General features: G+C 41.4%; 1 protein-coding gene across 1 annotated transcript; it reads right to left on the bottom strand.

Annotated features, from left to right (window-relative positions):
• Nucleotides 1-1,223: 1,223 nt before the first annotated feature.
• Nucleotides 1,224-22,929, bottom strand: LOC306713022 (SH3 and cysteine-rich domain-containing protein 2-like; the record flags this gene model as incomplete). Its single annotated transcript, XM_079182538.1, has 11 exons — nucleotides 1,224-1,322; nucleotides 1,571-1,708; nucleotides 2,890-2,941; nucleotides 3,829-3,917; nucleotides 4,115-4,170; nucleotides 5,190-5,253; nucleotides 5,362-5,474; nucleotides 5,668-5,752; nucleotides 10,865-10,959; nucleotides 12,224-12,575; nucleotides 22,843-22,929. 11 exons carry the CDS (start codon nucleotides 22,927-22,929, stop codon nucleotides 1,224-1,226), a joined length of 1,230 nt encoding a protein of 409 aa, XP_079038664.1.
• Between the last annotated feature and the right edge of the window lie 921 nt (nucleotides 22,930-23,850).

Below are 23,850 nucleotides of genomic sequence, written 5' to 3' on the forward strand. Positions count from 1 at the left end.
TGTAGACAGCTGAAGATGTAAACATGACATTCTGACAGAGACTCTACGTTTGAAAAGCCGTCACCACTTTTTTTGACAATTAACACTGAGTTTGGTTTATTTTATCCATCAGCCTGAACGTATTTCATTGCTCTGCTCTGTGAGAAAAGCATCAGAAAGTCGCGATATCACACCATCCTCAAGTTGTAGTACAAAAAATAATATGACGGCAAATATGACAGGACTTTATAGATAAACAACGCTGATATTGTAATGACAGGAAGCAAATTCTAGTGGTTGATTTTAGAGGTACATGGGACAGAGTGAGCTACAAAAATTGGTGTGTAGGGAAATTGAAGGGCGTACTGAGGGGAAAAAAGCTCCCAGAGGTGCACGCAGCGCATTCGTCACATCGGAGCTGTGAAAAGCACAAATGTACTGTAATGTAATCACTGGAGAGCAGTTTGAAATATAGAAAATCCCAGTGTGTGTGTGTGTTATGATTTTCATTGGATCAAGATGTCGCATAGAAGACTGTTTTTTTAGATCTTTACATACACACAATGTAATACCTGAATCATTTTCTATTCGGAGCAGGAGTGACACATATGCAAATCATAAACCCATATGACGAAGGCAGACGATGTGAGCTGCAGTCTGCACACACAAAAATGGATCATTATAACATATACCCTCGGTTGAATCTACTAAACCAAATCTCTTAAAGTTTATGACACAAGCCACCATAAGAAACAGCTACAATCTTTCACAATCTCGTACGTCTTGTTTTCTCTACACAAACAGTGAAATGAAGACAGTTCGCTCACGAGGCTTGGACACGCCTTGACATCAAAGTAAGATAGTCCTCTTCCCCTTTTTTCGCAGAGGGACGACCAATGGAAATGGCTAGTGAGGTAGCCAGACATCCTGCACACTGTCCTCTTCAACAACGATGCTACATTTCTGTTGTGAGTGTGATTAAAACCACACAAAGTAAAGTTGTGCTACAAGAGAAGTAGCTCTGAAGGAGCCGCCCCCTCCTTTAAGTCTCAAAAGCTTCCGCAGTAAAAAAGCTAATTTGTGGCTCGTCGTCCACTCAAGCTGCAGATTCGCTGCCACTTTTTGGAGGGGTGGGGGTGTGTGTTTGGCGGTCAGGTGAGGTGTCGGGCAAACACTCCTGAGTATACCTCCGTCATAGGAAACCTTTTTTTTCGAACTGAGGGTCGAGGAGAAATGCGCTGCCATCATATTTCTAGCAGATTCTTCACAGGGACCGAGCCTCTCTTCTTCCCGCTGCTCAGCCGGAGGAAACCGTCAATCTCCTCGTTCTTCCCCACACAGATCTACAGAGGGAGAGTGGGGTGAGGGAGGGAGGGAGGGAAGGGGGGAGCATGGAGCAGGAGGAGGAGCAAGTGACATTCAGTAATGTGAGAGAGTTTGTGGACTGAGGCGAAAAGTGAGCTGCATTGGACGCCATGACATGCTGTCCTCTGTAATCTCAGCAGTTTTCTGCATGAATTTGCATAAATAATAACAAAAAATGCATCCAGTGTGTGTGTGTGAGAGAGAGAGAGGAAAATTGTGTGTTCACCTGGGCCTCTTTCACAGTCATCTGGCCTTTGTCTCGGTTGCCGTGGAAACCATCTGTGACCTTCCACACACGCTCACCGGGGCGGACCCGCTGCACAAAGTTGGCCGGGAACAATCCCACCTTGTCTCTGCTTTTCCCCTGGTAAACACACCCAAACATGGACACACACACACGCACACACAGTTATAAATAGATATTTTCTGTTTCAGCTAAAATGGGAAAAAAGGTTCTTGATTGCTTGCAGTACAGAAATGCATGACGCTGACTAGTCTTGTAAAAAGGCCACAATTTGCCACCTTGTTGACAAACAGGAACTACCGCATTTCAATCGTCTGCCTGTTTACGTCTCAAACAGCAAACCCAACACAGGCAGCTTCTACTACAGTCTTTGGATGAGCGTACGCAATTAGATTATTTTTTTCTGTTTACTTGGCCGGCTGCCAAAATATGCATCACATTTTTATCACAGTAACACATTGGAATTTAAAGAAAAGCATCACAATTAGCTGACAAACAGAAATAAAAAGATAGTTTATGTTCTGTAATTAGCCACGTCAGTACTACACCAAAAAGCATCTGCATCTGCGGAGCCCTAATCCCCGTCTATTCTCTTCAGACACTCAGGCACACCGGCGTGCAAAGCCTCTGGTTGCCAAGTTAGCTGTTTTGCTCGTGCCCTGATGTTGGTTCCTCCACATTTAGCAGAGGCATGTTTACATTGATAATGGCAGGAGTGGGATTAAGTGTAAGTTAATGGGTTTGCATGGGTGGAAATTACTCTCAATACTATAATAAAAAATAAAGTTAATTCATCAAAGTTTACTTTAAATATCTGATATTTTTACATTTATTTGGAGTAGATCCCAGCTGATATTGGGCGAAGGCAGGGTACACCCATGACAGGTCGCCAGGCTTTTTACACTAGTGATATAATCTATAGAAATATGGTTACACTGCTTATTATTTATTTATTTACTAAAGTGGATGTCTCTGTATTTTTCCCTGGTGACAGAGCTGTCCGTCCTTCGGTAGGTGAAGGTTAGAAACTTCAGATGCCTCATTAAAAACTGACTGCAATTTATAGGCAGCGCTGCTAACACCCACACCTGCCGTCCTTTCAGCACGTCCACCATCTCTTTAGTCTTACTGTCTCTGAACAACTCGGCTTTGAATGACAGAGCTTCCACTGATTGTACCACCGTCTAACTGAAGTCCACGTGTGTGTTACTGTCGTATCTATTCAAAGGTAATGCGGAGATTTGTAGTGATAATATTTGATTCACTACACTGGATTTGAATAGAAATATTGTTTTTCTCACCTTCCACCAGTCCTCGTTGGAGTCATCTGTGACTTGAACTCTGTCGCCAGGCCTGGAGGAAAAACACAGTCAAACAAAGGACTTGTAGCTAAGAATCTTTCAAGCATTTATCACCACATTTGTGGAAAATATGCTTTCTTGCCGAGTTGATGTTGGTATGCTAAATACGAAGCTACAGCCAGCAAACATCAGCTTAGCATGACGACTGGAGGCAACTTACAGTCTTTGATGCTAAGCTAAACTAACCTGCTGCCGCCTCTAGCTTCCTGAGTGAACGGGCATGAGTGTATCAATCTTCTAAACCTCAGCATAAAAGTGAGATATGCAGCTAAAATATTCCTTAAACAGAAACATTTTAGTCACATTACAATAAGTGTCGGGTAATGTGCCACAGTGAGCAACCATGAGGAGCATTTTGACAGTTTTTACATCATGTTTTGAATTTGAGTCTCATATATAAATTAGGAGATTAGGCTACTTCAGGTAGGACTCAACACTGATACGTTTCAACTCTAACTCATTTTTCATGTGTTATGCATAGTACTGTAAATGTCACCATGACATTATCATTTCTTTCAGAGGAAACTGGACCGTGCACGTGGCAAAACACCTCGTGCACGGTCCTCTTGCACAGACGCATCCTCCAGATTAGTGGTGGGTGTCATACCACACTCAGCAGTTTCCTGCACCTACTAACACACAAAGACTCTTCTTTTTTCTTTCATGTCACACACTCAACGCAGTGGTTTGTCCTTCCCGGGCTCCCGGCACACTCCCCCCTCCCAATACAAACCCTGCAACCCCCCTACAATACTCCCGCTGAGGAGGCAGATGGTGTGTGAATGTCAGTAAATGTTGGCCAGGTACACCCTTCCTCCTTTTTCATCGGATGTCTCTCATGTACACAATCAGTACAGTATGCAAAGAAATTGGACTGACTGTAGTTCCAAGTCATTCTTCTCCTGAGGCAGAAACTTGTAGAGAGCCACATATGTGTGGATGGAGTGGACCTCTACTTTCTTAGGAGTCTGATGAAAAGAGGGAGTATCAAAGGACACACACACACACACACACACACACAGAGAGAGAGAGAAAGAAGATTGTTATCTGCATGCGTTCGTATGTGGAAGTCTGAAACTGAGTGAAAAGGATGAAGATCGTGAAGGGGGTTGACAGAATGCATGCTAAAAGAGGCTGAAAGAAGAGAAGAGTGCTGACTACACACCTTCAGGCTGACCCTGTCTTCTGAATCAGCCTTCTCACTTTCAGGAGGGGTGAGCACTGGAGAGACAGAGAGGAAAAAGAAAAGGGGGAAGGAAAGACAATATGCGTGAAAGGAAGAAGGATTGTAAAAACAGAGAAAGAGGGAAAGAGTGCAAGAGCAAAAGAAAAAAAGAGGGAGGGACACACAGAGAGGTCTTGTTCTCTTTGCGGCAAACAGAACGAAGGCAAAAGTCAAGGTCATTTACTGAAACGTGGCAGCAGTACAAACAGAGATTATTCCTTCTCCTGGGACTAAAGACGGAGGTTACAATACTATGGAGAGAACACACACACACACACAACCTCTCTAGCGCATTGTATGTCATTCTGACAACTAACCACAAACTGTACTTCATATTTGAAATAAAATGTACACTTCCAAAAGGTTTTCTTTCGATTTACGATACTCAGTTTCTTCTCAGCACAGAAATAATACTAAAAAATCCTTTGAAGGAAACATTTAGCAAGTTTTGAACAGTCTATTGATGATGAACCATCCGTTTGCAGGACCGTTGCAGATGCGATGACATTTTAAAGGAATAGTTTTTTGGGAATTGTTTTTTGATGAGAGGTAAATAAGAAGATCACCACGACTGTCATATCTCTACGGTAAACAAGAAGCTTAGCTTAGCTTAGCACATTACCTGTAAACAGGGGAAAACAGCCAGCCTGGCTCTGTGCCAAGGTAACAAAATCAACCTCTAAAGTTCACCAATTAACACATTATATCTCATTTGATTAATTGTTTTTGTTGTACGATATATACAAATGAGATATAATGTGTTAATTATAGTGAGGCTAGCTGTAGACGCCCGTTTCCAGTCTTTGTGTTAAGCTAAGCTAACCAGCTGCTACCAGTAGCTTGATATCTAAAGTGGACATGACAGTGGTATCAATCTTCTCATGTACCTCAGGGCAAAAAAGCTTATTTCCCAAAATTTCAAACTGTTCCTTTCAGGTCTTTCTAGTGTTTATCTTAAAAGCTGCAAAACAGTCAATTATCAGATAGAAAATTCAAAGAAAAATTATTTACTTACTTCCTGGGATGTGCTCCTCTTCAGCTATTGGCTGGTTTTCTAGTTTGTCTTGCAGTTTTTCCGCCTGTCATAAAGAAAGAGTTACAGCCAGCAAAGTCAGCAATATTCTTGGTATGATTAATGTCAACATGAATTTATATGAACGACTGGGGTTTTATGTGTGTTTTTATACCTCGTGACAGGGCGACTCTGAGATACTGCTGAAGCTGGAGCGACTCAACTGAGCCAGCGACGTCCCATAGCGCAGTGCCTCATACACAGGGTCGACAATGCCATTATCCGCCTCTACACACAGACACAGAGCAACACATGTGTAGTTTTATAGCGGACACTATACTGACACACACACACACACACAACCCTATGCACACACAGAGGCCACCTAGGATCGAAGGCCACAGACACGGTGATTAGTCATCCTGAGATTTTAGTTATTTGTCTTGTGAGGAATCAGACAGCTGGCGGTTCCATCACTCACCTTGGGCAGCAGGAGCCTCTCTGACCACTTCCAGCGTATCACTGGTTAACAGAGGAGAGCTGAAGTTTCTCTTGAAAGCTCCTGTCTGACAAGCCGGAAGAGAGACAGGAGAGAGAGGAGAGAGAGGATAGTGGAAGGAGAAACGTTACTAGAAGAAAGACAAAGGACGGATGTAATATTCAGCTGTGAGACAAACATGTGTGAGAGACGTGGGCCTCCAGTATATGAGATGAAGATGTGCAAGTATCAACTGAAATAACCTATAAATGCTGATATATTTTGCATTTCAGAAAACGTTTTGAGAGGGAAAATGTGGATTATGGTACTTGTTTAATTTATTTTTATGAATGTAATAAAAAAATCTGCAATATAAAAAAGACACTAACACACAATGAGAGGTACATTTAATTATGTACTGTACTTCAGTACAAATTCAAGGTACTTTACTCAAGAATTTACATTTTATGCATTTTTATACTCAAAGGGAAATATTCTACTTTTTACTCCTCTTCATTCATCCGACAGACTATTCTTCATACCCTTCCTGTCCAGTGAAAACCATGCATCTGATTTAAAATGTGATTCTAAGGATTGGATTGAACTCGTTTCATTACTTTTTACAGCTGTAAATCATAGTACAATTACTTTGATGAAGCAGTATGTTGCTGCACAATTTTAAACTGTGATTTTACAGTGTGCTGTTGTAGAAGTAATGTATCTCAATAGCCGGACATTTACTATAAATTTACACTTAAAATAATATTGTAAAATACTGTGAATCCGACAGTTTTCCACAGTTTTTTGAATCTGTAAACCATCACAAACCTAAAGAAAAGAAAAGTCTAAATTTAAAGAAATACAGAAGTAATGTACATATACACTTGAAAGATCTGTGCACCAGAGGTAAGCAGGGGAGAGCTACAAGACCTCTCTTTGTTTACATATCTTCAATACTTTCACAGCCAACATGTTTAAGTTATTCCGCTATAATATCTGTGCATGTATACTAACATATGATTTATGTACCGTGAAGGTTAGGCATGCATTGCTTTTTAAGGTTAGGAGGAGCTTGAGGTCAGGGTTAAACTCTGGCGCCTCCCTCTCTTCCCTCATTTCCTGACATCTCTCTACTGTTGGCTATCTAACAAAACCGCCATCTACTCCAGATGATACGCCGACTCTGGATAAGTATCTCAAACAACAGCAATAAAAAAGAACTTAAATAAATGTCACACCTGGCATTGACAGTAAATCACTGTTGCAGTAAATGTTTCTCATTTTTTGCGGCACGGCCACAAATAACAGAAAACGTAAACCTGACAGTAATAAGCCTTTAACATCATTTTCACCTCGACACATGTAGGGTAGATCAGCTCATGTGATCTACGACTGCATCACTTACCACGGACGGTGGCAATAATACACTCACCATTAGTTTTAACGGGGAGCTTCTGCAAAAATGTCCCCCAACACGGTTGCATGCCTAACAGAGAATGACTAAACCTTTTTCCTATCTGCCTTCGAGATTATTCCTCCATGTGGTCTGTCTGTCTTTGTCAAATTGTACATGTGGCACTGAACATCTCTGACATCCGTTTCTTTCTTTAGCAAGAAAATATGTTTAGCTACAGTACAGGACTCATCAGTCTAAGAGACACAATTACAAAGTCCTGTTTTGGACAGACGCTGTGATGAATCCGTTCTGTGTTCTCCAAATAGAAGCAGTTTATAAAGATAGTATCTTGGCTTCATCTAATCTCTGGATCTCCTTTCATCCGTTTTACTCTAAGTGATACCTGCTGATAACAACATGCCATCAGAAGAATGTCGTTCATCTTTGAGTTATTTCTCTGCCGACCTGTGGTACATTCAGAGGTTGAACTGCCTTCATTGTATCAAAATAAATCAGCATTTACAGGTCCATGTATTATTTTGCTCAGTGTTAAACTTGTCATCTTTTATCCAGGCAACACTTGTATTAACACATGCATATGCTGTGTCATAATGTATCAATATAAGTTACCCATCGACTGTTCATGATCACTACGAGTACTTTTAGCATGTGAGGTATAAACATTTTGCTTGGGTCTGAAAGTCATAGTAAAAGAATGTATTTATATAAAAAGGAAACCAATCAAAATGATGTGCCATGGCGATTTGGCGGATCTTGTGAGTGTCGACATTCTGCAAAGTACAGAAGTCATCCAAAAGTGAAACATAGCTTTAAGGTTTGGGAGGGAGTGTGACAGCTGTTCAGGACTGACAGACGAGAATTTGCCCAGAATCTCTTCTTTATCACAGAACACAAAGTTCACCTCTACACTCAGCAGTGTGATTTCATAAGGATGTATCTATTTCCTACTAATGATACATTTATAATACAGACTTACAACTTCAAAATTACCAACAAAGTTATTATAATATCTACCATTCTTAGCCATTTAGAAAGCACACAGTTGCTCACATATATATCCGTACAGTATCGCTGCAAAGTATGCTTTTTATCATTAATTAATCTGCAGATTACTTTGATTTCTTGATTGAATTATCGAAAAAAGTTTTAAAAAATGTGTTTAAGTACAAGATGGCGTCATTAAACTGTTTGCATTGCCTCAAACTAGAAATATTCAATTTACAATTATTTGAACTTGAGAATGGCAGCAATTATAATCAAATAATATCAAGTAACGTAAAGACACAGAGGCGTGCTAAATATGTTTTTTGTCATCCTCCTTTTAACCTGTTTGTCACAAAGTGCTTCACAGGAAACAAAGCACAGAAACAAAGTAAAAGACTTCTCTGTCAATAAACTTGGAAAATTCTTCACCGATATGATTACGATATGATGAGTGGCAACCGGCCTCATCTCCTCTGCCAGTGCTCCAGTTTGAAACAAACTGATGCTCAAAAGGGGAGGGAGAGGAACTATTTCCTCAGCATTAGCAACCTCGGAACATCCCTTTCATATGCAATAGTCAAACACTTCCCCTACACTGACATATCAACGTACAGTAATGGTGACTGTGCAGCATGAGTGGACAGTTTAAGAGAGCAGACCAGCTGAAATCTCACTCTTTGGTCAGCTGAGATCCACCAAGAGCAGGATTGGACTCTGAAGGAGACTCTCACAAATTCGGGTGAAGACGGATGCGAGTGTAAAGCTTTTCCTGCAGAAGCAATTATTTTGTGCAGTGCTCAGCAGGCCTATTTCTTTAATCAAAGGCTTAGACATCTTTAAGTTTAATTAACATTGATTAGCAGAATGTTGTCAGTCTTCCAAAGACATTTTCAAACGCTTGATTCTGGACATTTTTTAAAGCAATCGGTCATATATGGGTGCACTCAGCAAATGGGTTGAGAGCAAGCCAGAGGAACTGCAGTCATCGATATTCCCGTTTTCATTTTTAATTACACTAATTTACTCTTTACTCTACCTTGTGCAAGTTGTGCCTGCTTAATGTTGCGTTTTCATTGTTTATTATGAATCATCAGTGGTGACTCAGATTCTTTACTCACGTAAAAGCAGCAAAACCTCACTGTGCAAACACACGGTTACAAGTAAAAGTCCTGTATTCAAATTTGACTGAAGTAGAAGTTAACAAGTCATCAAAACTAAAAGTACACATTATGTAATATGGTGCCATTCATAGTGTTTTAATATTATATGATATTTTATATTGGCTTATTATTACAAGCATTATGTTAATGCAGTTCTACTCAGAACAAATGTAAGTCCTGTGATTGGTAAGGAAAACTTGTTTTTCTATCATGTCTTCCATCTAATTTCAAAATGTCTTCTACATGCCATTGTTGCCCAAAACATTCCGTTTCCTACAATACATTTCATTAAAATGTGTATGATGAAAGTTACCACATAAATAAAAGAAAAATCACTTGTGCAAGTACAGCACTTCACGATGTAAGTCAAATTTCAGAAGCAATCTTTTTGCATACAAAAGCTTTGGATGACGCACTTTGGTTGAGAAGTCAGTGAACCCCGGACCCCACGTTACGTAGGTGCCTAAGAAGGGGCTTCGCCCTCCATCCAGGGTCGGTAAAATGCCTAATCCTTGCTTTGATGAGTGAGCAGTGATCGAAAAGGACACCGCCGAAGGCTTGGCGAGAGCTGGCCGTGTCATATCCTCGAGGGATTGTGTGCGTTCCCAAACACACTGCATTTCACACTGAATTAGCCAGACCAGCTGGTACAGAGAGATATTGATTTTCCAACAGAGTTGAGAGGGGAGGAAGGAAATGTAGCACCCAGACAAGAGAGAGGAAGATTCGATGGTGCTATGTGAGAAGAGCAGCACATGCGGCAAGAAGGACAAAAAGGCTGAGTGGAAAAAAATGATGGGACCTGGCCACTGAAACTTCATCAGTGTCATCCTCCTCAGCTGTTGTTCCTTTTATGGCATTTATAGTTGGGAGATAATATGAGCCCCCTGCTGCCCTTTCTCACATTTAACAGTGTGTTAGTCTACCTTTGAAAGCCCTGGTCAACCCACATTCCATTTATAACCTCTACATTTTTTTTGGTCTCTGCTGGTTGGCTTTATCCCCTTCTCACAAGACGGGGGCTTTGAGGCTAAGCATATTACCGGGACTGAAGGCCATGCCAACAGACAATTACAGCATCCAGATGCTGTTTAATTCTGCTGACACAATGCATTCTGGGTTGGTCTCTTGCCTACAGTGAACTTGTGCATTCCCAGCACATTTGACAAACAAATACAGAAAATATTAAAATGTATTTAACGATGTAAAACAATGTTTTGCCCGTGGTAAGCCTGGCTACTGGGAGATAAGCAAAAAGGGTACATTTAATTTAATATCATTAATTAACACACAGCTGCCCTGACCACTGATTAGGAGTGTTATGCTAAAGATGATTACAATGTGATCAAATATGATTAAGACTAATAATAACAATATGTTACACATATTTCCCCTGCTGTCTCGATGAGCAGGTAGCACGTCTAGCAACTTTTGGAAGATTTGGGATCTCAGAGTTTCACACCCCTGTTAATGCTAGAAGACCACATCTCTGGGTGTCCCATCGCTCCCAGACACGTGCCAGACACTTGAGTGTTGCCATGTATTTTATGTGGGCTGTAAAGTGGAACTATTAGCTTCACAGAGGTGCAGAGTGCGTGGCAGTGAGACTTAATGAAAAGTCTGTCTGAGGTGCTCTTACCTTGCCATTACAGGGCTGCTGGGAGAGCTCCGACGAGCACCAGAGGTGGGTCGCCAGCTTGCAGGCTTTACAACGCAGCCCCTGCTTCGAATTCCCTGTGGAGACGAGACAATTCACTTCAACACATCCGAGTACACTGAAGACAGCTGTCAATATTTATATCATCAGTAACAGGTAACTGTAAACCGCAATATCAGGTGCGGCGATGGTAATCGCAATGGAGGTGGGAAGCAATAACGTTGATTATTTGTTGCCACTCAGCGTTACCTGCCCAGAGTGGTTTTATCTTTTGAATAATTAGTGAGTGAAATGCTGCATTTTCTGCCAGCTTTTCATCAATGGTGTTCACAAACCACATTTTTTAGCTTTGTGACTGTTTTCCAGTCTTTATGTTGTAAAGGAATTGCAATTGTAGGTGCTTCAAACAATTAAAGAGACTCTCCAGAGATGCTTTGTAGCTGAATTTTAATTGTTCAGAGTTTATTTTAGCAAAAAAACAGATTTTTGCCTCACAGACGGTCTAACTATCAGTTTTGACACTCACATGCTTCATGTTCTGCATGCTTCATGTTTCTAGTAGACTGCTCCGTATGTTCACAGTAAAGTACAGTATGTTAAATGTATTTGTTCAATATTTTTCTAATTTTAATAACAAGTCTCATCTAAAGCATATGAGCTACAACAATGAAAGCACAGTAAGCCCTAGTCTTGAACTGTGAAGATCAGTGTGCTCTAAAGACTGATAAAAAGGCCAAACCAGTAATTAAGCATTTAGAGCTCACAAATGTGTCCCCTGTAAACAATCATCAATCCTGAGTTGATCCTGATCCACTCCCAGCTGATCTTATACCAGGTCATACGCTTAGTAGTTGTTGTTTTTTATCACTGTTTGGGGGAAGTTACAGACCATCCTAATTAAACAGTAGCTGAGTATTCTGGTGAGACATCAGACCTGTTCAACTGACTTGGTTTCCATGAACGGCTTGTCAGCATACCAATTGTAAGAAAAGGAGATACAACTCCCCGAGGAGGCGTGGAAACATGATTGGACCACAGAGCTTGCTATCAATAATTTCCATGACAATTTTATGCTGAAGAAATAGACCCAAAGTAACGATCTTCACTCATTTGAGAACCACAAACAAAACTTGATTCATTATTTTGGGTCAAGAATCGAGCAGAATTCCCAGTGGACAAGGTACAGTAGTTTGCCTAAAAACTCTGGTTAAAAATGAATATGCTTGCCTAAAAATGTGTTACCTAGCATTCAGCAGAATCCACTGACCAGCTTATGGCTCCTTTTGGTCAGACTTCCGCCTCTCTGAACACAATTATTAGTAACCGGCACAACTGACCTACCTTGGATCATGTGTTTGCATCGCTGGCAGCTGGCAGCCCTACGGAAGACGTGCTCCTGGAAACAGTGGGTCTTGACCGGCTGGGCCTGAGACTTCGGCTTCGATTTTGAGGGACTGCTAGAAGGTGAGCGTGACGACAGTGAGGGGTTGGGACTGGTAGACGGCGAATGTGACGGAGAGCGCTCGTAGGCCAGGGGGGACTCGGAGATGGGGGGAGGAGATGTCGGGGGTGGAGGCAAGGTGATAAGGGCCGAGGGAGGGCGGGATTCGCCGTTACTGCGCTGGAAGAAGTTGTCCACGCTCTTGCTGCGCATGACTGACTTGAAGGACAGGGAGCGCTTCAACCGCTGTAACTGGAAGACAAAGAAAACATGACAGGTGACTTTGAAGAAGGATATGTAAAATTACAACTGGTTCAAAGAGGAATGAGGACACATTAACTCAAAACAGCAAAATACATCCACTTAAGGAAGTAAGAGAAAACCTCAGCAAGCACTCAAACAGAATCTGAAAGTCTCTAAAAACCTATTTTATCAGTCGGCTACTCGCTGTGAACAAATGCATTCTACATAAACCCATTTTCTACCAAAGTTAAACGTTTTCAGTGTTTCTGTCTGTGCTCTCACTGCTCTGAAGTCAGCTCGGCTCAGATGGAGAACAAGCGACATTAAATCAAAATGTGACGAGCCACGCCTACAATCGATAATTTTTTAATTCGATTGTCTAGTCATAATTATTTCATGTTATATAAATGGCTTTTGAAATGACAGAAAAAGAAGTTTCCAGCTCGAGGGAATGTGCAGTGTTTGAGAAGTCTGTTAACTAACGGTCTGTCAGCTCTCCCCTCTGACTGTCCTTGCCAATGCCAGGCTGGCTTCTGGCCGTCCATCTTCAGCTTGTTCACCTCTTTTCCTTTAGATCACAAATTTGCCATCCCTAGCGAATCCATGCGCGTCAATCGCCCTTAAAATTCACGTTTGATTAGTTTTATTGAGCGGCCTGCACCTTCGCATTTGATGCAGTCAGCGATGCATGGGGCAAACACTGTGTTTATCTTTGACTCTGCCGGCCTCGATTTCTCGCCTGCTTGCCATCCAGTGCTTTTGGCTACAGTAAAGTGGAACTGATAACAATTACGGGGGACTTGGGAGCGATGGGATCCAACATATGGAAGAAATACCTGCTGTGGACTCGTACATCAAGATAGTTGCCTGGAGGATGAGGGCAAGGATGTATAATAAGTCCCTGAGACTGAAGAGCCCCTCCTCCATCTACACAGAGCTCATTAGCTGTCTGTGTTAGCGACTGGGCTGATAAGCCTGCCTCTGAGTTCAAAGTTTTATTTAATTAGGGATTTGTTTTTTTTTGTGTGTGTGGCGTTAACATTTTTTTTTGCTTGTCCTGATGTTTCCTCTTCTACAAAAGGTAGTATCCTCATTGCATCGTACCTTTGAAAGCTATCGTAAAAGCCGTCTCTCTCCCCTTCGCAGAAGATCGGATCGATGGCATTGAGCGCGCTCCTCTTTTTCTTCCTTAAGCTACAGATTCACAGATGCCAATTAGTTTGAGTGATGAAAGAGTCCTCTCTGTTGACCCATTAGCGAGAGCCTCTCGTAAATGTTTTCTACAGGGAGCTGAGTCCATGCTTTCCTTAATGGCCTTTTCTTGGCTTGACTGGTGGCCTATTCAGTAATGGATGTTCCTCTCTATTAGATTTTTAACTTGTCTGACTTTGTTAATCATCTCTGTGCTGAAGGCCGGTCTTTGCTCCAGTTTCAGGGGGAAAGTAACAGTTTCTTGAAGCACGGGCTCGGCAACACATGACTGACAATCAATAAATATTGAGCTTTTACTAAGATTAAAGAAACACAGAGGACTCATCCGAAGATAAAAAGAAGAAGCTTATTCAATGCCAGCTGTATTTAAGTAGTTTTAGAGCGTTGACTAATCATGAATATTGGACTTGTACCAGTGCTGCTCAATTTAACTTCCATTACAATCAATGTCGTAACCACAAACCTGCACTGAACAGAGTAATAAATAATCATTGAACAAATAAAATGTAAGTGTGCAGTTTTATACAGTTCATCAGTGGATCTATATCTACACCATCCCATTTATCCTCTGCTATAAAAAGGTTAATCTCAGATACCGTCAAAGAAAATAGTCCAGAAAAGAGTTTTATGATCAAAATGTACAAAGAAGCTCTGTATTTAATTTGCCACTGTGGGCACCTTCACAGTTTGACATTGGGCCAAGCTGAATTACACTGAATGGCCAGAAGTATGTGGACATCCTCGTTCATTTGTGTACTTTTGGTCTGGGCATATTAAGGTTTTGGTCAGCACCTTACTTCAAATTCAGGTAAATACTACGCTACAGGATATAATATTCTGGACTAATGTGTCCTTCTAACTTGTTGGTGAAAGGTTTTCTGTTTGAATTGACAATGCCCTGATGCACAAGGTGAGGCCTTCATAGAGCGATGGCATGAACCCCTTCTAACAGCTGAAACACTGTCTATGAGCCAGGCCTTACTGCCCGACATCAGTGGTCAACATCACCGATGCTTCTGTGGCTTTTGTAGCGAATCCCTGCAGACAAACTCTTCTCACAGAAGTAGGGTCTGTTCATGTACTTGATTTTGAAATTAATTGCTCAACAATCACAAAAACCTGTTGTAATGTTCGGGTGTCCACATACTTCATTTGCGCTCAATTTGGGCCATGTACAGTAGTGGTGTCACATTCAGGACCAAGGTCAGTTCTTCTTCAGCTCTAAACTGTCTACTGTGGTTTATAATACATCATAACATACAGTGTACTATTTTACTAAGTGCAAAGTACACGTACTAATACAACACAATCAGGATTGTAGCTCCCTGAGTTTGCTGCAGGGCATCACACGCGCCACTATCTTGATTATCTCCTATCATTACATGGTTACTCTTATTATATGTGTGGCTTTGTGTTATAATGTGAGCTAGTACCGCTTCTGGTGTTTTTTCCCCTCTTATATCCATAACATCCTCGGCTGAAAACAGAACAGAAATCAAAAGCAGAGCTCTAATGAATGCAAATCTCGATATTTCTGCATGGCCCTCTTGTGTCGCTCTGTGAGGTTTTGAAAAGTCTATTTATGGATCACAGAACTGGAGACCCATCATACTCTGAACTACTGACGGCAATTAGCTCATCACAGTGAAAGTAGCGGGGCGTACTAGAGCAGACTGGTGTTTGAGGGAGAGGAGGAAGTGAAGAATAAAAGAAAAAAGTATGAGGGCAGTCAAAGACTGAGGCAAAAAATAGGTAAAACTGAAGAAAAAAGAAAAAGAAGCCTTGTGAGAGAAGAGATAGACTGAAAATACTCCTCCACCACCCCCCGTCTTTGAAAGCCAAAAGGACCAGGGCCTTTCTCCATCACCCCTCTGACAGACAAATGGTACAGTGGAGACTGAGCAGACGCCTCAGCCTTGTTCTTCGACCGATTGAAAATGAGCACAGAGCATAGGGATGTTTGGTGAGGGTTTCTATAAATAGGCTGTTGTGTGGAATTCCTGGATATATTAATGATTAAGCAGTGGGGGGTGGGGGGGGGGGGGGTTCACACAAGATGCCTGTGAAAGGCGGAAAAGTCATCCTGCTGCCACTACGATACAGTTCCAGCTCCCATGCTTTAATTTTATTTTTTACAACACAGAGGTGAAGCAGTGGAAAAACAACATGGAGAGAAAAATCTCCTTGATAACAAATCTTGACGTTAACTCCTTTGGTAATAATGCTTTACAGTTAAATACAGTCTTAACCGTTTGACTGCCGTCTTCTGGAAAGAGGATTCAACTTTCTAAACACAATGTCTTTTATTTATAATCAATCCGGATATGCTACATAGAATCAAACGTATCCATGGTGTATTGTTGGACCGTAATCACAGTTGTCTTTACAGAAATAAAAATAAAGACATGAAACAATAGCAGTCCTGTCATTTAATATCTGCCAGTAGTTTCAGCTGCCAAACAGTGGGCGCATGTCCTCTGGCACTCATTACATTATACTGTATACATATATATATATATATATATATATATATATATATATATATATATATATATATATATATATATATATATATATACGCCTGGTTTGGATAAGAATGCTTGTTTTAGCATTGACACCAGTGACATCCATGAGCAGAGCCAAAGCTGCCATTGTGCCTTAAAAAGCACAACCATTACACAGCAGCATACTGCATTGTTGAGAGCTGTAGCAGTCTAATAATTGATGAAACACAAACAGATAAAAATACATTGTATGATCCAGAATTCATTACTCTTATTCCTACAATATTAGTACAATAAGTACAGTGTTTTGTGCATGTTATTCCAACATGTTTCTAAATGTTGGATAGGTTTATTATTACCTTTCTGAGCAGTTTGGATGACTATTTAAATGTAGGCCAATGCACCAGTTTCCACCTGTCTCTGTGAGGAAAAGCACTCGTTTAACTATTATCTGCAGTTGGAAGACGGTTGAGCAAATTGCTCCCCAAACTCTTGCACATAACATGCCTACTGCAGCGTTTTTCACAGGACATAGCTGCCCGTGATATTAAAAAGTATATTAAAGTATTAGTGTACACACAGGAAAGTGATTAAGTTTGGCATTCTTCCTGCAGTGGCCTGAGCTTTAAATTAACGGAGGCCTCATTAGGCGGCATTGTTCCAGCAACACGCTTTGAGGTGGAAGAGCACCAACTAATGTGACCTTTTGTGCAAATGGAAAGTTGCAATGCCTCACGGCACAAGCTGCAATGGAGGGTTTGGAATAAATAGAAAAATTCCTAGAACTGTGCAAAACTGACCTTATATTTAAATCAGGGTTTTATTTTTTTTTGGGGGGGGGGAGTTACACCATACAAAGAGCACGTATACGAGAGGTGAAGTCCTTAGTATCTTTGTCAAGTATTGAAAAATCACATTCAGATGTAATGACGTTAATCTTGTATAACAGTTTTAAAGCGCTTGAGAGGTTGCTCTAATCAGACATATGGCTCCCTTGATATACACTGCATTACTTTCCAAATTACTCGAGTCACATCAAAACTTTATTACTCAAGAGAATATAGATCGAGGCAATTACAAACTCACAGACGGGGTGGACAAGCTGAAATAAGGCTTTCATTTTAAGGATTTACGAGACGGGAAAGGGAACCTAAAATGAACCTAAAGCCTCAGAGGTGTCTCTGTGATCTATTATGCTATCTTAGGTAAAAAAAAGAAAAAGATGTGAATGGAGGTAAATTATTCTCCCATCCTCTTCTCATTGTCACATTCACAGCTCTTTGTGGGGCTCCTAAATACCTGTCCGTAGTTTGGAGGGCTGTTTTCCTGGTGATGCATGAGCCTCTTGCTTGCGAAGACTTCGCCAGCTCACAAGCTGCCGGGCCGAGTGTGCAGCACAAGAAGCTTGCGTTTGCTCATTCAGCCGTTTAAAGGGCTTAACTGCACGAGGAGCTTTTGCAGTTAGCATTAGGTAACTGCCACAACGGCTCTTTGATTCCAACACAATGGTTGAGGAACAGTCCTCATTGTGATGTTCATAACAATGCGGTTACCCTTTGATTACTCACTAGTGCTGCGCTGTGTTTTCTAAAGGATGGGTTACTGATGTCGGTTTTTAATTTGAGCTGCCTTCTCAGCCCTATAACTACTACCATGCAGTAATGCAAGTGACTGGTATCCTGTTTTTCTATATTAATTTACATCTAAATCAGGACAAGATCATCGTATTCATATTTAAAGCACAACCTCAATTCATATGAATGAGGGACAGATGTAAAAGGCGAAATTCTGGGATAGATTATACAAAATGATAGATAACTAACATAATTCAATGCTATTTCAAGCCAGTAACTTAATTGCCGTACGCTCTTGAAGAGTTGATAATAAAGTGACATCATAGTTGCTAAGCAACACAAGCTCTTGTTGAATGATTATTGAAGCTGTTAAATATTAAAGAAGTCTTAAAGCTGTATACATGTGTACTTTTCACAGTGTTTCTCAACGTGAGTCGCTGGAGATCAGAAATATCATTAAAAAAAGAAAGTTTATTTTTCTACTCCATTACATTAATTAAACAGCTTTGCCTTTCAGGAGACAGAAGCTCTGCAGTCCACTGTCCCTAAAGCATCAACCTAAGGTCAGCACTAAACAAAGGACTAGATAAAGGCCTTATTTATTCCCAACTGACTCCGCTCTTACCCCGACACTGCACGTGGGATTCTGCTGGATCAGCAGCATTATAGAACTCAATCAAGGACGGTAATTCAATGACTTCGTCATTAATCCAAACAGTGCTGGGTCACCACTGGACACATGAGCACCTCTCTCTGTAACTGTTCTCTGTGCAGACTACAGTTTGCTTCATAGGTCAGTGGCACGAGTCAATCATTCTGGCAGGAGAAACACAAACATATCATGATCTGTCAGAAGTGAGCGATGTATCCTCCTGCCAGCAGCGATACGGAAGAAACAAACACGAGGAGGCTGAATACGCTTTGTTCAGAAATGTCATCCACGCGGTACAATCACGTGAACGGCACAGACGCATGCTGGTACACGTCAGAAAAGCTCATTAAAGACGTTTAGATGCCTTCTGAACTCAGAAGTTAACCAAGAGGAAATGAAATGTCACCGCACTCAAAACCTGTCCAAAACTGATTAAATAAAACGGTATCATTCTGCAATGTATTGCTACACGTTTATGTTTAATGATGCGTGTCATGAACGGAAGAAATAGCAAATTGAAATTTGATTGTTTTCATGTACAGTCACATTCATGAAAGGTAATTTTGAGAATTAAAGGAGAAGTATTAATCAAAAACAGATTTGCACTGTAGTTGGCTTTAACTGACTGAACTGGCCACCCTATTCTTGTCTTCAGTCACTCGCCTCTTCTTTAATTTGGCATTCTCTTCTCTTTTATAGATTCTTATCTCCTCCTTCCTGCTTTCCTCCTCACACTTGTACTTCACCCTTCTCCTCTTTCTCTCTGTTTCTCTCATTCCGTACAGGACCTCAGGCTGACTATCCTATAGTTAAACCACCTTTATGCTCTCAAGCACCCTGGAAACCATCGCCAGCCAGACACTCAGAGCTATGGAGAAAGAAGACAATGTAGGAGAGCAAGGAGGAATGGGAGACATAAAGAGAGAAAGATGAGAAGAGGTGAAGCACAGGTGGAAAAAGACGAGGTGTTGGGTTTCATTTAAATGGGCCACAGTCAATAGAACAGAGAAAGGAAACATACTCGAAATGGAGAGAAAGAAATCCACTCGACGACGAGAGGAGAAAAATGGTCTGATAAGAAAGTTAGTGTGAAGAACAGCAGAAAGAGGAGAGCTCTGAGAAAGTCAGTGTGAAGGGCAAAGTCAGAGAGAAACAGCTTAATTTTACCTCATAAAAACGTCTTTGCGTTGGCTGAGAAGGCGATGGGCTGTGTGAAGGCCCTGCGGACCGGGGCACAGCACCACTGTGCATTATCAGCATTATCACCGACTGTCTGTGAATATTAAACTTTATGTAGCGGCCGATTCTGTGCACGGCTCTCACTTCCTCCACTAATGAACAACGTAGAGTTTAAAAGGAATAGTCCCACATTTTGGGAAATACTTGTTTTCACGACGAGAGGTAGATCAGAAGATCAATATCACTATTATGTTAGTAAGGTAAATATAAAGCTCCAGCCAGCTAGCTTAGCTTAGCATAAAGACTGGAATCAGGGGTAAACAGCTAGCCTGATTCTGTCCAAAGATGACAAAATCTGCTTCCTATCACCTACAAAGCTCACTAATTAACACATATGTTCTTTGTTTAATCCATATAAATGAAAATGACAATTTGCCGGTTAATGGGTTATATGCCAGGTTAAAAGTTACCTTGGATTCTTGAGGAAAAGTTAGTTTTTCTGCCTCCTCGGTGAACGAAGAATGAAAAAACTAAGAAATAAGACAGTGAAAGTATACCAAAACATCTGTTTAAAAACACACACAACTCGTGCAGTATAATAAAAGTCTCATTGATGCAGTCGTATGCTCACTACTTCCAAAACACATACATCTTCATGAACACCGGACTATTTAAATGCATAGTTGTGTGAGAGTTTGTACATTTTCATATTTTCCTTTTTTGAGCTATGTCTTTTTCTATTGCATTATGTTTATTGTCACACACTAATCACCAAGCCAAATGCCTTGTGTGTGTAACATACTTGGCAATAAACCGTTTCGGATCCTGAGATGTCTTGATGAAGTCCTGCTGTTTAACGCAGCCCCGCCCCCCCCCCCCCCATTTACTTCCATTCATCAACATTTTTCTCTGTCCTTTGACTCCTTGTTCACTGCGGAGGCACGAATTCAAGGTAACAAGGAGTGAGTCACTGATATACAAATGATCATTTTGTGGGTGAAGTATTCCTTGAACCATTGCTTTGTCTTTCCAAGCTCGTCATCTACTTTATTGTACCTGCAAAACACTTGAATGGCATACTCTCCAAGTGATTAGAGAGGAATAATAATAACAATACCCATCACCTTGCCCGTAGGTGGAATAACTATTCATTCTCTGTCACAGCATCTATTAGAAGCACTCTAGAAAGCTGGTAGGTCCACTTATTGCTGTAATAAACACTCTGAGAGCCGAGGGACGGCCGGGAAAGAGAGCGAGAGAGAGCCGATGAAGAGATGAGAAAGACTGCAGAGAAAGAGACAGACAAGAGGGAAAGCAAAGTGTTGAAATAGTTATGAAATGAATACAGCAACGTACGCACGAATGAGAGGATTGAGAGTGACAGAAAGAAACAAGTGAAGCTCTAGAGATACCCACGAGCAGACTACTCTGAAAACCCCGCAGGTGTAACACACATTTAATCTTTTTCTTCTTCTGCGGGATGTGGAGCGGTCGCGGCTGCCAGCAGGGGCTTGGCAAACACGGAGCTACACGACTGATGCAGCTCGGAGGATTGCTTCCTCCCCGTTCCGTTTTTGCTCAGGCGACCATTTGTGTGAATTATGACCCGGCCCCCCAGCGAGACACAGCAAACATCTGCTAGCTGATTGGCTCGTAAATCCACGCGGCACCTCGCCGCCCACCATCCATTGTGTTTGTCTGTAGTCAAATAGGAAAAGCAAGAGGCCCCTCCAGCCAGGCTTGGTTCAGGTCCCTGTGGTGATGACCCAGCAAAAGCCGACCTTAATGTGATTTGTTGCTGCTGCAATTAGGGCCGTTCTTGAAGCTCATTTGACGTGGTTAAAAAAATAAATGCGATCCAGGAGATTAAGGTCAAGTCAGTATGTGAGAATGTGTTGTCCCCACTTTTTGTCAACAGCAACAATAAGTCCATCTTTTTTTTAAAGAAATACTAAAGTACACTATACTATACTATACTGCCCTGGTTTGTGCTAATTCAAATGTGTATGGTAATATGCACACCTGATAACATGATAAATGCCTCAAGGTGGGTCATACTTTACTTCCTAATCTTGGGGCACCTTCTTAAGGATAGTCAACATCTAGTTTTAAAGCATCTGGTATTGGTCCCATTGACATTGGAAACCTCTTTTGCAAGGGGGGGGGGGGGGGGGGGGGGCTGCAAATACAAACAGGAAGAACAATAGCAAGAACAGCTAACGATACTAAAACAAGACTAAAAGTAGGCTAAGAACAGTGTCATGGAGGTTTTTTACCAAAGAATTTCAATAGTCCTGAATTATGCCAAAAAAAAAATCATCAATTGTATTTCCAAGTGGCTGGAGCAGAAAACGAGAAGGCTTTCTTTCCCACCTCTGACCATACATTAGCAGCAGATATATAGCTTGTGATCTGGGATAATGAGTGAAAAATTAACTCAAGATGCAGCTAATCTGGTGGCGGATAGTATTCTAGCAGCGAAAGCACAGAAATCCACAAAGAGGTGACAGAGAATGTGAAGTTCATAGGAGACCAGCAAGACCCATTCATTTGCCAATGCCTCCATCATGTTTGCCATCCTGGTACCTGTGATGATCCCTTAGGCTGTGCAGGAGAAAATATGCCCCCAAAAGGTATAGGCTCATAACGCATCTGCTTGGGCGCTGTATCTCCAATATTTACTGCAGGTACACAATAGCATGGATCGCTTCCAAGCGTCATTCTTAACGGTCTCTACCTGCATCTCATTCTCTTAACCGGTGTTCATTACATCATTGTGGTTCAAGACAACACTGTCTTTTCTTGTCCTTAATATTTGTATGCATCCATTACACACAAGCGCACACCCTCCTACACCCACACACACACACGCGCGCACCTGTATGTAAAGTAATCTCTGCTAACTCTGCGAGGTCAGGTAAATCACAAGAATTACAGCGGCTATTACAGCGGCTTAGAGCTGTTATGCAACCACTACAGAATTAGCCTCGTAAGACAGAAACCACCTTAGTCAAAATGTCCCATATAAATCATTTTAATTTAAAGACAGAGCCGTAACTTTCGAGACAAACGTGCTTTAGCTTAAAAAAAAACAATTATGTGCTTTGTTTTAAAATGAGAAAAAAATCGCCATGATTACACAGGTGTGTTGTTACCTTTGATTCGGGTTGGCTGGGCACGGTAGCTTGTGGTGGTCGGTGAAGATTTTGTGGTTCGTTTTCCTTTTCGCTGATTTCCGTCATATCGTTTCTCCTTCAACAGCAAAACCGAAACAAATGGATAAGTCCACGGTGACAGAGGGATGGAGGGGGGGACTATGCACGCAGAGGTTTAAACATCGCTACAGTCCGAAAGAGGTAGAGCTAGTTAAGTGTCAAGTCATCATCTTTCATCGGTAAAAAAACAAAAACGATATCCCGTCGAAAAGGTGCTTCTTGTTTCTGGTTAAATGCTCTAAATTGGTGCAGAACAGACCGATAATGATTTCAACGGTGTAAGGAAATATCCAGTCGCCGCTGCCGGTAGGTTTGTCCACTTCTCCTCGCTGTCTCGAGCCTCTCCCATGCACCGGCCAGTTTTCCTCCCCACTCGCGCACACACACGCGCTCTTACAACAACTTTGATTTCGCCGTGACGAAGCGCTTGGCTCGTTTTGATTGGTCGAGACGTCTCAAAATCTGCCGGTGGGAACGGTGGGGAGTGTCCTGATTGGCTCAGGGGTGGTGACGTTTGGAGGAGTAAGTGGTACAAGATTGAATTCTACGTATTTCACTTTTGTGATACAGCCTTTGTAAACGCCGTTCTTTACTTTCCACCATATAATGATATGATTCACACTCATATTAATCAAAACCAACATGGACTCAAAAGAGGCCACCGATACACATGATGAATTGTCCGCAAGCAATTAGGCCTACATCCATTTTATTTGGTTTATTCATTATTGACAAGCATGCAAACAATACAAAAAATACACCCTCACAGGTCCATGCTGGTCCTGAGCCTGCATACCTATAGAAACCTGAGATAAAAGATTTGCTTAACAAACAAAACAACAAAACAAACAACTAGCAAAATGAAATACAACCCACATCTATTGTGAATAGAGCAGTAAATCAAATAGGAAATAGCTCCTAATGCTCTTTTTTAGCTTCCATGTTGGT

Source organism: Pholis gunnellus, assembly GCF_910591455.1.
Source record: "Pholis gunnellus genome assembly, chromosome: 21".
Classification (NCBI taxonomy): Eukaryota; Metazoa; Chordata; class Actinopteri; order Perciformes; family Pholidae; genus Pholis; species Pholis gunnellus.